We start from the raw sequence: 15,897 nt of genomic DNA on the forward strand, positions 1-15,897 counted from the left end.
TTTTCATTACAATTCCCAAGTGTTCACAGGGTGATTTTGCGCTTTGCCCTGTTCGAGCTGCAGCGCAGTTTTTGAGTGTTTTGCGTCTGCATTGCTTAAGCTTCTTTTCACACTTCAATGGAGACCTAGTCACACGATCCCAATTCACTGCGGTTCTTCAGCGTTCTCTGGACTTTGTTGGTCTCAGGGATCGACATGCGATTTTCCTCACATTCATTTCATATTGGGGCAGCCACTTCTCGGCAATGTCAGGTATTCCTGAGGCGGTTATTCAAACTATGGGGTGTTGGAAGTCCAATGCCTATAGACGCTACATTTGAATTGACCCTGGGTTTATTTGGTAGAAGGCCTGTCTACCCAGACTTTTGATTTTATTTTCTTGTTAATTATTTTGTGTGGATTTGATTTTGCGTACATGTATAACAACCCCATTTTATTAATGCTTCTCTCATTTTATTTCCTTTATGAGCTACCCCACACGAAGGGTGAGCCTGTTATGTGGGTCATTGGCGACTCTTCTATTCACTGGGCATCGATGATAGCTGTGGGGGATGCTTCACTCCTACAAGGCTTCAAAGTGCAGTTTGTAGCAAACATGGTCTCATGAGAACTTCACCCAGACGCCATCTTTCTTCATTGAGTTTTATTGACCTTTGCTGTGTCTCGAAGAAATGCATGTTGGATGACATTCATCAATTGCTGTCGGGTACCAGAGAATTGTTGCCACATACCAAAATTTTCTTGTCAGAGATATACCACGTGTTGCCTATCCTTGGGCGGTCAAGCCAAACAAGATTGAGTGGGCGAGATGGGCCATGAATCGCAATGTGGGTGGTCTGCTCCGTTACTCGCCCGCTGGTTTGATAAACCATCCCCAGACCATGAGCTATTTATCCACGACGGCGTCCACCTTTCCAATATGGCGTTAACAATTGTTTATATCTAATTTTAAGAATGCACTTCTCACTTTGTTTCGATAGTACAATACACAACTGAGTTTACATTGAGGCTATTTTGGCAGCGGTTATCGCGATGACCATTTGGCAATAATTAATTGTTTACACCTCAATTCAATAGTCCTCAGGTGTATTCAATCAGCTGTTATAATTTGTTGGGTCTTTATTGAATTGATTAGCATGACTATACTTTGTTATTCTGCCGATGATGGGACAAACTGTATTTTAGTAGGTTTGGCTTAATTTTCCAACAACCGGGAAAGACTGTGTTATAATTTCAAGTTCCTTTGCAAACCTTCTTTTATTTAACCCTTTTGGTTTTGTGGTACAAGCCTCGTCTGGAAATTTGTGTTATCCATTTGTGGAAATGTAGTAGTAGTATTGGTGACCTCACGGATTTTAGCAACTGCCGAAATCACTTTGACTTTAATTGCTTTATTTATTACTTATTGATTTCACTGGTTATGCGACTACCGGAAATCAGTTCAGCTTATTAGTTTGCATTAAACACATTTTTAGATGATCTTTGGGATTGCAGGCAATGGCCGGAGATCAGTTTAAGTTCATACAAGCATTTTGTTAGGCTTAGCTCATTGAAGCATAAACAAAATAGGGCTGCTCAGGCCACTCTGATCAAACAAAGTGTTTCCTTGTTGTATGTGGCAGTACAAAAATTCCTGGGGCCCTTAAGCGGGTCCCAAACCCCACACCGTAAAGGAGTCGCGCTATGCGCTTGCAATTTCTGATTTTTTTAATGGCTAGAACACTAGTAATTTACTCATAATCGAAACTCAGAACGAAGCCATCAAATAGACAAACGTGAGTGTATATAAAAGTCGAGCCTTGCTAAAATTAAACAGAATGATCGACAAAATAATGAACTTACCCCTGGGTTATTTTGATGAAAAATCTCCTCTTGGGTGATGTAAGCATCAATAGGAGAACTCGGCCTTTGTGGTGTAGTAATTCCATCAACAAGCTCATCTAAAATATGCTTTATGCTCATTGTTGCCTGCTTGTGAAACAGATCTTGCTACAAGTTCATAGACATAGACAGAAATACCAATCACAAGTACTTTAAAAAAAGAATCTGTAAAAAAAAAACTATATTCTGTTGTGAGGCCAACTGTACGCCAATGGCTTTTGACTAGTACCCCAAAACACAGATATTAACAAAAGAGTACAATTTTTCTAAAAGCTAATGGCGGCAGTTAGAAAAAAGGGCAGAGTAATATTTTGCAGCAATTTGTCTTTGGGGCACCAACGGCAGTTGCCATGGGTAATTTCGAGGCCTGCTATTCTGTCGATCTAACATTCAGATTTCCTGGTTTGCTGTACAAGGAGCTCTTGTGTCTGTGTCTGGATTTTTCCTTTCATGCAGCTTGATTTTTGTTCATAGTAGCAGATTTCTATTTCTTTAAATGCAGAAAACCTGGGATCTGATAAGGAAGAGTTGCATGCTTGTTCATTTAGTGAACAAAGTCTGTAGAAAAAGTCTGCAGAAAAAAAATACATGTACCTCCAAATGATGACGCTGTGTCTTATTTTTGTCTTCCTGCAAAGCTACTCCTCGCAGGGTGACCTGTAAGGCAGCACCACCACACAGCACTGGCCTAGTATCAAGCTGCCACATTTCAGAAAAAATACCAGCATTTGGAGATTTGAAGACAAATGGAAATTTCAGACTCTCTCCTGGAAGGAGAACACCACTGCTTGTATTGAAGTAAAATCGTTGCACATTTGGGGTGGCACATCCATCAAAAGGGTTCACTTTAGGAATTTTCTGAAAGAGACAACAAAATTATAGATGGTATACTCTGTCTTTAAAGAAATGACATCAAAATTAAACCACAGTTTACTATTAATCACTGTACACTGGGTGACAGCAACTTTTTCAAAAAACAGTTGTACAGGGCTGATAATTAAGTCAATGTTATGCCACCTGTTGACGTGGTACAAAGTCAACAGCAGCTGTGACACTTTAACAGATCTGCATATTTCCCACTGCTGTTCAGAGCTCACATAGAGTGCAAAATAGTTTTGCGCATGCACAAGATTTTCAGAAGTTCAACATGAGATGAATTATTCATAGCAGTGACCCCATCGCTGCTTTGCGCATGTTTCTATGACTTACAACCGAGACCAAATCGGGCGTCAACAGTGAGTTTTGTTGCCGTTCGTGAGTAAAATTGAAATTCCCTGATACTAAAACAATGTTTGTTTAAAAGTAACATTATTATTGTACTATATTATTTTGTTTATATAGCAGCAACCCCTTTGGATTAATCAAAATCAGTGGGATTCCCCTATGTTTTTCGGATGCGTCCGACTTTTTTGCATCCACAGTGCCCACATGTGTTACATAAAATAAAAATATACATATACATACGATGCACAAGGATAATTATAATGCACATGTCACACAAAGCCACAAAGCCACAAAGCGACAATTGGCCATTGCTAGTGTGCATCACTGTTTAATAAAAATGCTTCACCAGAGCGTCATCATGTGTTACAACTAGAACAGCGAAGCTGCCATGGCGAGCTGCCGATCACCAGATAGAACCAATGACTGACAAAAAAAAAGACAATCATTTGATCGCCTGATGTTCAAAGGGGTGGGGACATTGACAAGTATGAAGTTATGACATTTAAAATTTTCATTGCTTTAGCTCATTCAACTGGAACCAGTGTGCTCGGTGACCCAACACCCGGCCACCTGGTGCTGGCCCAAGGTGGCCCCAAGCCCAACAGTGAAGCGTCCGTTGTGACAGTCAACGACGGCCGGGGCTTGCAGAAAGCTCGACCCCCAAGAGGTTTGCGTCATCGAGCCACCAACAGAGGTGTGGGTCCAGCCATGAGGCAGCAGGAGCCAACAGCCGGAGCCAAGCACGAGCCGGGGCCCCCGACGTTGTCAAAAAGAGGGAAACGCACCGTTTGAGGTTCACCAAGCATTCCCTCGAGGGGGTGGGCCAGCTCGATCCGAAGGTCGAGCGACGCCCCTAGAATCGTCGGGTACTGGGACAGGGTCGGCTGGGATTTTTCGATGTTAATGAGAAACCCCAGCTCGGTTACCAGACGCCCTGTTAGCGCGAGGGCTGCTTCCGTGGAGGCCCGGGATTGACCTACGATCAACCAGTCATCGAGGTACTTAAAAATCGACACCCCCCGCCTCAGCAGGGCGGCCCCTATCACCTTCACTAATCGAGTAAAGACCCGAGGGGAGGTGGAGAGGCCGAACTGGGCACCGAGAATTTGTATCGGACATTTTTGTATTGGAACCGAAGGAATTCCCAGTGCTCCCAGCATACGAGAATGTGAAGGTAGACGTCCTTCAAGTCCAGACTTGCTGCCCATGCCGGCGTACGGATGGACTCTTAAAGTAATTTTGAGAGTATCCATCCGCAACCGCCTGGCGAATAATTTTGTTCAGAGGCTTGAGATTCAGGATGGGACGCCAAGTGCTGGCCTCCTTTTTGTGGGACCAAGAAGGTCGACATAAATCCCGACCTTATTTCGCCTGACGGGAGAACATAAACCACCTTTTTCTTGATGAGGGATGTTATCTCCCCTTCGAGAGATAGGCGTTGTTTCGGGTCTGTTGGGATCGGTGTCAGCATAACCAACATTTCCGATGGAGGGGTGCCAGTGAACTCGATCGCATAGCCGCGATCGACTGTACTGAGCACAGGACCCCGCAAAGTCACGGGTCCGACGATGGGAGGCCGACCCCGCGGGGCCGGTGCTCGGAAGACACGACCAGCAGCTGGGCCTTGCTGTCCAGCAAACGGCTGGGGTTGCGCAGTGCTTGTCCCCGCCGAGCTTAAAGGGTTTACGCTGAGGGATTACGAAGGATCGTTTACCCCTAGCCCGAGTTGACTTGGCGGAGGGACCCGCCAGCTTCTTAAGGTTAATTTTTGCAGTTGCCTTAAGACGCTTGGCCTCCGCCTGCATAAGCTCCTCGAACTTTCCTGCAAACAGATATCCGCCGGCCAAAGGGAGGGCCTCGAACCTCTTTCGGGCACCCGGAGACGGGAGGAAAAGTGCGTCGAGTGCGTTGCACCGACGAGCATGCGTCGCCAACGTCGTCACTTGTGAGAACTGGTCCAAAGCTGTTCTCAGACCATGGTCAAGGCAGTGAAAAGCTGCCCGCAACATGTCCGCGGGAACATCGCTGTCTTCTTCGCATCCCATGGCCAAGTATTCGGTCAGGAGCAGCAAAAAGGACGTTGACCGCATAACAAATCTTGAGGCGACATCAACTTTTTTCCAGGTCTCCTCAAACTTATCCCGCATCTTGTCTGGAAAGGCCCTCTTGGATGCGGTAGGCCCGGCATCAGCGACCAACTTATCCTTCACCAAGTCATGTAGCACGAGTGTGGAAAAGAACTCCTCAAAGTCCGCCTGTGGAAATTGATACTACCCATGTCCAGTGACTCACTGACTGTCTCTCTAACCATCTGATCATGCTTTTTTGGCTCTTAAAAATACATAGATCCTTGCGATATTTTCAGGGAAAAAAAATGCTTATAAATTGTTACTAGATCTACATTCCAATCGGTAAATGAAACAATTTTTTGGTTCAAGTCTTTATCCTTTCTTTCAATCTGACACAATGTCAATGATCATGATGCAATGGCCATGATTTATTTTGTATTAACTCAAAGTCAAAAGATTTTTGTTACTAACATAACTTGTTTATTTGTATTTATTTTATTTTGTTATTTGAACGTGGGGGCCTTGAACGTAACCTGGTAACATTGATTGTCTATTTCCATCTGAGTGAAAACATGCTTGTTTATCATATATACAATATATCCATACGGTATGGGTGAGGCACCATTTAAAATTTGTTTGTCTGAAATACCCCAGTTGATTAGAAACCAGTTAAAATATTTTTCTGAGGGTCGATGTCCATTGGGGAATGATGCAGCTAGAGATGTGTTTGACATGGTTGGCCCGCTGTCAACTAACGAAGCGTGGCTAGTTTAACATTCTTGTGACAATACCACCATGACTTTAATTTCATTTTTCTCAACAGACTGTGTTCAGGTGAACTTTCAGCTAAAAAAGTGTTTGACTGGTTATATTACTAGCAGAATTTATCATTGGCGACTGCGTCAAACGACCAAACATGCCCACTATGCACTCAAGGGATGCTGGCTGATGAGGACATTTTCAGAGTTGAGGAGTTTGTCCCCACATGTGTAAGGACAACATGATTGTGCTGATGTTAACATTGCCAGGTAACTATGAAGTTTTATCTGTGTTTTTATCTTTGATGTGTATACATGTACTACAAAGTATGCGTTCAATTTGAATAAATGCAAACCGATTCAACATAAACTGGTACAAGTTCATGAACTTATTTGTTGTTGTTTCATGATTGATGTACAATATGTAATTATTGGTGCAAAAAAAAGAAGAAGCTGAATTTCCATTATATAATTGAAAATAATAATTTAAAAAGGGAATTTATTTTAAACAATTTTGTTTATGTATCTTTTAAAATGACAGATCGTAACCTCTTTTGAATGGGACGCTTGATGAGACAGCATAGCAACGTCAACTGAGTAAGGATACAGTGTATTCAAAGCATATTCAGTGAGCTAACCACCAAGGGTGCTGTTGAAAAGTTTCCAGATGTACCATCTCCCCACGGTAGTGAAGGCTGGACGGTTGAGGATGAAAACATTGTGCCCACTGGACGGACCTACTCCAAGCACTTGACAGCATTCTATAATGTGTACATGTAAACTGCTCACGCAAAAAGAGTAGTGTGGTCGAGGCAAACTTTGTTTGGACAAAAGTCTACCGTGCATATACTTAAATGCAAGTGCACAAACTGTGAAAGTGTAAAAACTAAAGCTCTGTTTAAACACAGTGATAAGTCTGGTAAAATAAAGAATAATTATTTATGGCAATTGATAATTCAAACTGAGATAATTATACATCTTCATGTAAACAGATGAATAAAAGCTATAGTAAAAACCTAAAACCTGAAATAAATAATTCCGGACTCTATTTACTACTTATTTTGAAAGTTTACTGAAAAAAGATTTGATAGTTGCAAAATATTCTTTGAAGATTCAATGCAGATTTGTTGATCAAACAAAGTAAAAGTGAAAAAAGGGAAATTTTTCTTCTCTTGAAATAAATTGTTCACTACACAAATTGTTACTAGATGTTAATTCTTCATACTTGATGAATAGAGTATCATGTTAGGGCAGAGATTGTCCATGCAGGCAGAGGACATGGAGTATTTGTTATAATCAAAACAGGATGGAAAAGCCTGAAAAAGGGTGACCATGACGGAATAAAACAAAAATTTCATACAGAAGAAAATGTTGTTTTGTGTTAACTTGTTATTTGTAGGGATATTGATGAAGATTAAGTGGACGTCCAAAGATGTTCTGTCATAATAAACATAATATATCCATATTTAAACAACATGTGGGAGAGGCTGAGTTTTCCATAGTACATGTATGACCTGAAATTTAATTTTTTTTTAATATTAAGATGGTCTCTAAAATGTGTTGACAGTAGATCTAACTGTGTTTGGACATAACAAATGTAGTTAAAAAATAATACTTCTCTTGTGGATTTATGTATTAGTAATCCCCATGTAATTAGCTATTAATTAAAACTGTTTCCACGCTCATGCCAGAGGTGCGACACGAAACTCCATTTCTAAGCACATTTTCACTGCACACCCTGTGGTCTATGTCTAGCGGGACCCAGTACAGGAATTGGCACAAAACAAAAAAACATGGCAAAAAACGCGTACAAGTGCGCGAATGTGGGATAATGAACGGGACAGAAACAAAATTAATTTGACCGACAAATAATACAAAACGGGAAAAACAGGACGAGAAAATAATGATCAGGACGGAAAAAAATTAACGGGGCTATGGGGAAATAATATGGGAAAAGAAAAAAGAAAAGGGACTAATAAATGATACGGGACAGGAAAAAAATAAACTGAACAGGAAATAAATAAACAAAACAGAGTACAAAAAGGGACAGGATAATTGGTATTGTGACGTCACTCTTTGCTTATAGCAATGAAGATTGATCTTAGTGCTTTGTGAAATCAGAAAAGCGCAAAACTCTAGCGGGACCCGCGCCGAGCACGGGTTTCGCGCTAGTCTTTCTAATAAGCACAATTTTATTCTTTTGAACTATGTCCATCACCTTGGCTGGAAAATGCCTTTATGATTTGTAAACCATGTTTTTCATGCTTCAAATTTTATGGTTTATAAACCATGATTTTCATGTTTCATTTTTCATGGTTTATAAACCATGTTTTTTAAATGACTCAATTTTTATGCTTTATAAACCATAATTTTTAAACCATGATTTTCGTGCTTCTATTTTATGGTTTATAAACCATGATTTTCATGCTTAAATTTTCATGGTTTATAAACCATGTTTTTAAGATGACCCAATTTTCATGGTTTATAAACCATGATTTGTAAACCATGAATTTGATGCTTCATTTCTTTCTGGTTTATAAACCATGTTTTAAAGATGCGTAAAAATTCCATGGTTTATGAACCATGATTTATAAATGTTTGTTGCATGTTCATGGTTTGTAAACCATAAACTTACACACACAAAATACTACTGGTATGTAAACCATAAAAAGGATTTGGCAACACTTTCTATGGTTTACATCTAATTGCTATAAACCATGGTAAAAACATGCCTTAAAAATGCCAAACAATTAATTGACAGACGGCGCCCCATACTTTCACACACACACACAATAGCGCCCTCCACCGTCCTACCCACAATGCCCCGCGACATGCCTGCCACGGAGTCGTCCTCTTTTCGATGAGCCCTACCAAATGTAAGCACCCAAGGACCGAGTATGTGGGGAAGGAGGGAGGGATAGTCTACCGGTAAGTATTCGTTGTTGGGGGGGGGGAGGGGGGGAGTCTACTTCACTCTTACCGGTAGAGTCAAATTACTAATTTGCATAGACTCGCAACGAGGAAAGGCGGTGGGTATACGCGGTGCTACTGCATGTCTTAAGGGGGCGTAGGACCCCGGCGCGCTCAAAAGTTCAGAGAACGCTTCAGGGCCGATAGTGGTCCAACTATCCAACGCGCGATCGTATCGCGGGATGCTGGTCAGAATGGCGGAACCGTGGACACGAACAGCTGTTCGTGGCCGGTTCGGATTGACTTTGTGCGGTCGATGTACCACCTTAATGCCCATACCGGGCACCAAAGTTTGTCGGCCGCAACTGCCGAAAAGGCTTTAAGGTCAGGGACAAAGATGACTAGGGGTTCGAAAGAACCGGATTGGTTCTTGGCCAGAAACCCTGCCGTAGGAATCAGGGAGGACTCCTCCGGGTACCCCCCGGATGTGTCCTGCCGCCACTGTAAGGGAGTGGAGTTCACTACGTCGTCGAGACGTAGCGACCGCCACCAAAAAGGCCACTTTGAGTGTAGCAATGTGGCTCCACTCAGCGGTTCGAAAGGGGGTTTGGTTAGCGCTGACAGTACGCTAAAGAGGTCACAGGACCAGTTTTTGCGCATAGGGGGTCAGTGACAAACATCCCCTTAGTCAACTGCTCGATCGCCCGGTTATCCGAAACCGTCGCACCGTCGGCAAATCCCCCGTGGACCGCGGCAATGGTCGATCCGTAATTCTTTACCATGGCCGTCGCCAGCCTGCTATCAAAAAGATATAGGAGGAAATCCCCAACTTCCTCTACAGAAGTATCGGGGATGTATTGCTCGCCGCCTACACCATTCAAAGAAATGGCGTAGTCGGCAGTCATATACTCTTCAAGTTGAGGCCCTCCGGCACTGGGCGGCAACTTCCGCATCCCGTCTCGAAAGGCCTGCTGCTCTGAGGGACTCGTGACAGCGCCCAGCACGTCACGTGCAGATCCCCCGGAGCCAGATGAACCAGTCCGGATGGGGGCTGGTATATGAGATCCGGTTGTTGCGGGAGAACCACTGGCCTGTGCACCAGGAGCCTGATCAGCCGAGGGAACCAGGGCTGTCCGGGCCAAAAAAGGGCCATCAAGAGAACTTTGCAGTGATCCTGCTCGATCTTTGTCAGCACCTGTAGGGTAGGCGTATGCCAACAGCCCCTCCAATCGCATAGTTAGAGCGTCGATCCATTGTGCCCCAGGGTCGGGACCCCTGGCGCAGTAGACCGGCAGTTGATTGTTCGTCCGAGAGGCGAACAAATCCACATGAGGCCAGTCGATTAGCAGGAAGAGCGACTGGGCCACACTCGGGCGGAGGGACCACTCTGTCGGGACGATCCAGCCCCGAGAAAGAGCGTCGGCCATGACATTCTCCTTCCCTGGGATGTACACCGCCAACAGGGCGATCCCCTGCTGCACACAGTCGGGCCGACCAGGTGGCCCCCTGGTGATTGACATACGCTACCACGCGTTGTCGGAGAGCACCAGGACGGCCTGCCCCACTAACTGTGCCCGGAAGTGCTGGAGGGCATTTCGGACCGCCAGCATTTCCAGGACGTTGATGTGGGTTGAGTGGTGTTCCGGGCCCCACACCCCTGCTATCTGGCGGGGGTTGAGGGTCGCCCCCCAACCGTACAGAGACGCGTCGGTGACAACGGTCGCTAACGGTCAGGGTGGGCGGAACACTCGACCACATGTGAGGTTGGCATCCTCCACCCACCATTGGAGGTGGGGGGGTCTGGCTGATCAGCCAAGGCGTGGTAGGCATCGGGAGGTTGACTGAATGACGGCTGGGCCGGAAGTAGGAGAGAAGATGGATTTGGATAGGCCTCATCCTCAGCCTGCAAAAATCAATCAGATCTACCATGCTGGCCATAAGGCCCAGTAATCTGAGCCAAGCCACCGCCGGCGCCACCGTAGCCCGAAGGAAAAGTGCCATGCACTGACGTAGGTTCTGTACCCGTTCCGCCGAAGGGCGTGCCAGCCCCCTTTGAAGGTCGAGAGCCGCAACGTGAAAGGTGGGCACCTGAGAGGGGATCGGGTGCGATTTCTCGGTGTTTACCAGGAACCCCAGACTGGACGTGAGGCGCCAAGTAATCATCACCGTGTCCGTTGCCTCCCGCGATCGGCCCACGATTAGCCAATCGTTGAGGTCTTGGAAATCAGCAGTCCTCGCCTCCGAAGTGCTGCCCCGATCGCCTGCACCAAGCAGGTGAAAACCCGAGGGGAGGTGGACAGACCAAAGGGGAGCACCACAAATTCGTATAGAGTTCCGTTGTAAGTGCAGAAATTTGCGGTGTTCGGCCCTGATGGTAACGTGTAGGTAAACGTCCTGAAGGTCCAAGCTCATCCCCCACGCAGGTGTATCGATCGATTCGGGGATTGCCCGCAGTGTTTCCATAAGGTTTAGGGCCTTTAAATTTAGGATCGGCCGCCAAGTGTCCGCCTCCTTCTTGGGCACTAAGAAGAAAGTGGACATGAACCCCGTCCGCGTCCCCTGGTCGAGGACTACGTGCACCACCCACTTGAGGAGAAGGGAACTGATATGCCCTTCGAGGGCGTGGCACTTGAGAGGGTCGGACGGGATGGGTGTTGGCCGAGTCAACATGTCCGACGGGGGGGGTCCTCGTGAACTCGAGTGCGTAGCCACACTCGAGCGTCTAGCGGACCAACCTGTCGGACGTGATCTGAGCCCAGGACCCCAAAAAATCCTGAAGGCGGCCTCCCACGGGTCCATCGGCGGGAGGTCGCCTGGAGACAGGGAATTCACTTCCGCCATGGCCCGGGTACCGTGGGGCGGACACACGAAAGCTGCGACCTGACTGGCCCTGGGTGGGCGTGTGTGTATTTGCTGCTCCTTGGTTTCTCCGAAAACCACCACGGGCGGGTCTCTGTGGACGTCGGCGGGTGCGGAGGACTGCAGTTTCTTGAGGTTGATCTTGTCAGTGGCCTTAAGGCGTCTGGCCTCGGCCTCCATAAATTTTTGGAACTGCCCCGAAAAAGGTCCCGTCCCGTTAGGGGGAGCGCATCAAGCTGCTTGCGTGCCCCTACGGACGGAAGGAACAATGCATCTAGGACATTCGCCCTACTGGCCGAAGACACTAGGGTGGAGACTCTTGTAAATTGATCAAGGACGGTGCGCAGCCCGTTATCCAGAAAATGGAGGGCCGCCACCATCATATCAGCTGGGATCGCCAAGTCCTCATCGCCAGCCAGCTTGAGGTATTCGGACAAGAGAAGCAAGAAGGACGATGTGCGCATGCCGAAGCGAGACGCCGATTCCATTTTCCTGACTACCTCCTCCATTTTCCCCCGCGCTTTGTCGGCAAAGGGAAGTTTGGAGGAGGTTGACCCCCTGTCCGCGGCCAGATGGTCTGACGCGGAGTCCGGCAGGACCGGGGTCGAAAAATATTGATCAAAATCCTAGGCGGGGAACCGATAATATGAATCAGCCCGCTTGGGGTAAGCAATCCAAGAAGAAGCTGACATAATGCCCTGGATGCGATCAGTACATACGAGGTCAAGTGGCATAGCTGGGAAAATATTCCCGCTCCTCGGAGCAGGGCCTGTCCTCCTCTTAAACGATCGCCGTTCAACGGGGGAGTCGTCCGTTTTCTCGGCGGGAAGGTCCAGCACACGGGCCATGTCCCTCTGGACAAGGCGCAGTTGTGTCTCGGCAATTGAGAGCCGTTGAACACTTGAGCCCAACTCGTCCTCTTCCGGGGACGAGTTGCCAGACACGGGAGGGTCAGACACACTCAGTGACTGTTCATCCAACGGCAGGGCTGTGCCTAAGGCATGTTGCTCTACATCCCGATCGGAGACAAACGACCCCGAAGGGTGTATGCTGATCCCCGTCTGGGATTGTGCTGGTGCGTGACCACACACCACTTTGTTCCACAACACCCCATGCAACCTCCTGTGCGGTGGTTGTGGGACGGTGGCTGGGAGGGGAGGCCGGGGGACGGTGGCTGGGAGGGGAGGCCGGTGCACGGCTGACTGTGCACGGCAGGCCGTCCCGATCCGAGTGCACCCAGCCACGGAGTGGTCAGGCTGGGTGTACGGCCCTTGGATTCAAAGAAATCAAACAATTTCATTTCTCAAACTCTCTACAACAACAATCTATAACTCTACAACTTCTAGTCTTTATAAAAGCTCTTAGCAAAGGATAAGGCGTTTGTATTCTATCACAAAAACGGTGAAAAACAGATTTATCACGTCCTTACCCTGTCGCGGGGCGTTGTGGGTAGGACGGTGGAGGGCGCTATTGTGTGTGTGTGAAAGTCTTAGCATTATTGCCTTGTGGCATAGGGAATATGCAAACTAGTAATTCGACTCTACCGGTAAATAGAGTGAAGTAGACTTAGTAGACACAGCCAGAAAATACTGACGGCTATTGAAAAACGAAATGCTATTGACATTTTTGTAAAAGACTTTTCTAGCTTCTATTGTCTTTAAATGGTTAAAGTAGATCTTTCCTGAATAAGAAAAATGAGAATTAAGTACCTTCCAATCATAGTAGACTGTTGTGGAACCCTTGTTTACAAGATCCAAACAAGAAGAGATTCTTTCACCAGCATTAACTTCAAAGGTTACTCTAGCCCCATGCGCAACCAGACCCTTTCTACTGTGGCTGTCACCAGTCCAATTGGCTAGGCAGTTACTGAACTGCAAGGAGGGTCCAACTACCGATGTTTTTCTCCCATCAGTTACAGACAAACCAAATAACCTATTATCACATCAAAGATAAATATATCCTAAAGTAAAATATGTATTTATTTGTCATAAAAAACACTTTTAGTTTGAAATTAATGGACTTGTCATTTCATTAATGGGAAGGTAAACTCTTGGTAATTGGCAAAGACTAGTCTTCGCAGTTGGTGTATCTCAACATATGCATAAAATAACAAACTTGTGAAAATTTGAGTTCAATTGGTCATCGGAGTTTGGAGAAAATGATGAAAGAGAAAAAACACCCTTGTTGGACGAATTTGTGTGCTTTCAGATAGGAATAAAGGACTTCTAGCTAGAAGTCTTTTATTATTTTAGTGAGAAACTACCTCTATTTTGAAATCTATGCTACTTCAGAGGGAGCCGTTCCTCACAATGTTTTTTACTATCAACAGCTCTCCAATGCTTTGTTTTGAGTAATTACGAAACGTGTACCTTCCCTTTAAGTTCATTCTAGTTACATGTATCATTTGTGTTTGTGATAAATATATATCCCTGTCTGCCAAAGCAACAGGATATCAAATAAATTATTCTTCTAAACTGGCACTCAAGTTTCTGTCAATGTTTGATGGTGGGCATGCAAAAACACCATGTGTGACAGCATTGTAGCAGGTCAAAAGGCACTGTAAACCATTATGATCAGATTAACTCTTTTGAAAGATTCTCCTAAGGCCAAGTAAAAAAAGAAACATGTTTAGCGCCCCCGCCCGCTTCCTTTTTACAGGCCGCCTCCTTTTTTATTTTATTTTTTATTTGTTTATTTGTTTAATGCACATTTTTTTTATTTATTTATATATATATTTTCTTTTTAAATAGGGTTATTTTAAATGATCTCAGCGAAAAACAATCTGAATGTCTTGTCTGAATGCCTCGACTAAATTGTTTCATTTATATTTTGTGTATTTCAGCAGTAAAAAAAACAATGGATATTTGACATTTTAACAAAGAATGGCGGCCATCTTGAAATAAAAAATAAAAAGCCCCTCTTCCTTCTTTTTTTGAAAAACCCGGACGTGAAACATGTTTCTTTTTTTACTCGGCCTAAAATCCACCAGGATTTTCTATTCTATAGGCCCTATAAGAAAATACTCACCTCCGATACATGCAAATTCATTTAAATGTGCAAGAACAAGCAACTCGCTGAACAAAAACAAAGCACCCCTCCTTGCACTGCAGGTCGGTCCCATGTGTACACACAAGAAATGCCCTTCTTTTTTCCCCGAGCCTCTTCTGTAGAAAGTCCCCGAACTCCCTTTTTTCTATTTTTTCTTTACTCTTTGGGAGGAAAGGTATCAGAGTTTTTTTAAATTTTTTATATACCGTTTGTTTAAAAAAAAAACTATAAACTTTTGAAATGGCTGCCAAATGAAAAAAATATATTATTCTGCGGGAAAATGTTTATATGGATAGCTTATGAACTAACTTTCATACGACACCAAAAAGTCCGCAAACAGTTTATGATTGGATGAGCACTGATCATTTTTGTAAAGGGTATGAAATAAGGCTGTGCAAGAATTAGCCATCCAATTAGTGGGAGGTAAGTCCTTTGATCGATTACGACCAGGTTGGGTTTGCTGGGTGAAATGTAATGGTTTAGTAAACCAATTGTTTAAAAAGGAAGTGCATGCTTTTATTGAAGCATTGGAACTTTTCCTTGATAAACTCTGTGGTGTGGTCACAGGAGTCAGGATTGGGTGATGGTACATGTTGCAATTTTCCATGTTACAAACTGTTATTTTGTTCATCTTTGACTCTGAATAAAAACTTTCACTCCACATTTGAGCTAGTGTAAGATTAGTTGAACATCTCACTGATACATAACCAGATGGGGGATTATGTAAATTGATTATTCAGGTTTGTTGAAAACTGGAATGTCACAGATGTTGGCTACTCATTCTTCAGGTTACCCATTGACCTGAAGAATAAAAACCGACATCTTTGCCATTCATTTTTTCAACAAACCGTATTTGAATATTCAATTTAAATATTCCCCATCTAGGTATTATGTAATAAAATGAAATGTGGGGTGAAATGACACATAACTGGATTAAGAATAAATGAAGAGCTGTAAGTTGTTATTCAGTCCTCACTTATCTTGGACTGACAACCAAAGACGGAGAGTCCTCAGTTTTCCACTCAGCAGAATACCATCGCAGTAACAGTGTCACTGCTGTTCTTCGGAGGTTCCGGAAAGTTTATCCGAATGTAAGATGTCCAACATTCACAACAGTTTACTGTAATATCAGGAAGTATCGGTAAACA

At 44.6% G+C, this 15,897-nt stretch overlaps 1 protein-coding gene across 2 annotated transcripts in view; it reads right to left on the reverse strand.

Moving 5' to 3' along the window:
• LOC117287854 (MYCBP-associated protein-like) overlaps positions 1 to 15,897 on the reverse strand; it is a 124,863-nt gene that overhangs the window by 41,785 nt on the left and 67,181 nt on the right. For both annotated transcript variants that reach the window (XM_033768407.1, XM_033768409.1), the window contains 3 exons: positions 13,411 to 13,633; positions 2,476 to 2,739; positions 1,843 to 1,989 (listed from right to left, as the gene is read on the reverse strand). In XM_033768407.1, the coding sequence (XP_033624298.1) occupies positions 1,843 to 1,989; positions 2,476 to 2,739; positions 13,411 to 13,633 (634 nt within the window). The remainder of the gene's footprint in view (positions 1 to 1,842; positions 1,990 to 2,475; positions 2,740 to 13,410; positions 13,634 to 15,897) is intronic.

Source organism: Asterias rubens, chromosome 3 (genome assembly GCF_902459465.1).
Source record: "Asterias rubens chromosome 3, eAstRub1.3, whole genome shotgun sequence".
Classification (NCBI taxonomy): domain Eukaryota; kingdom Metazoa; phylum Echinodermata; class Asteroidea; order Forcipulatida; family Asteriidae; genus Asterias; species Asterias rubens.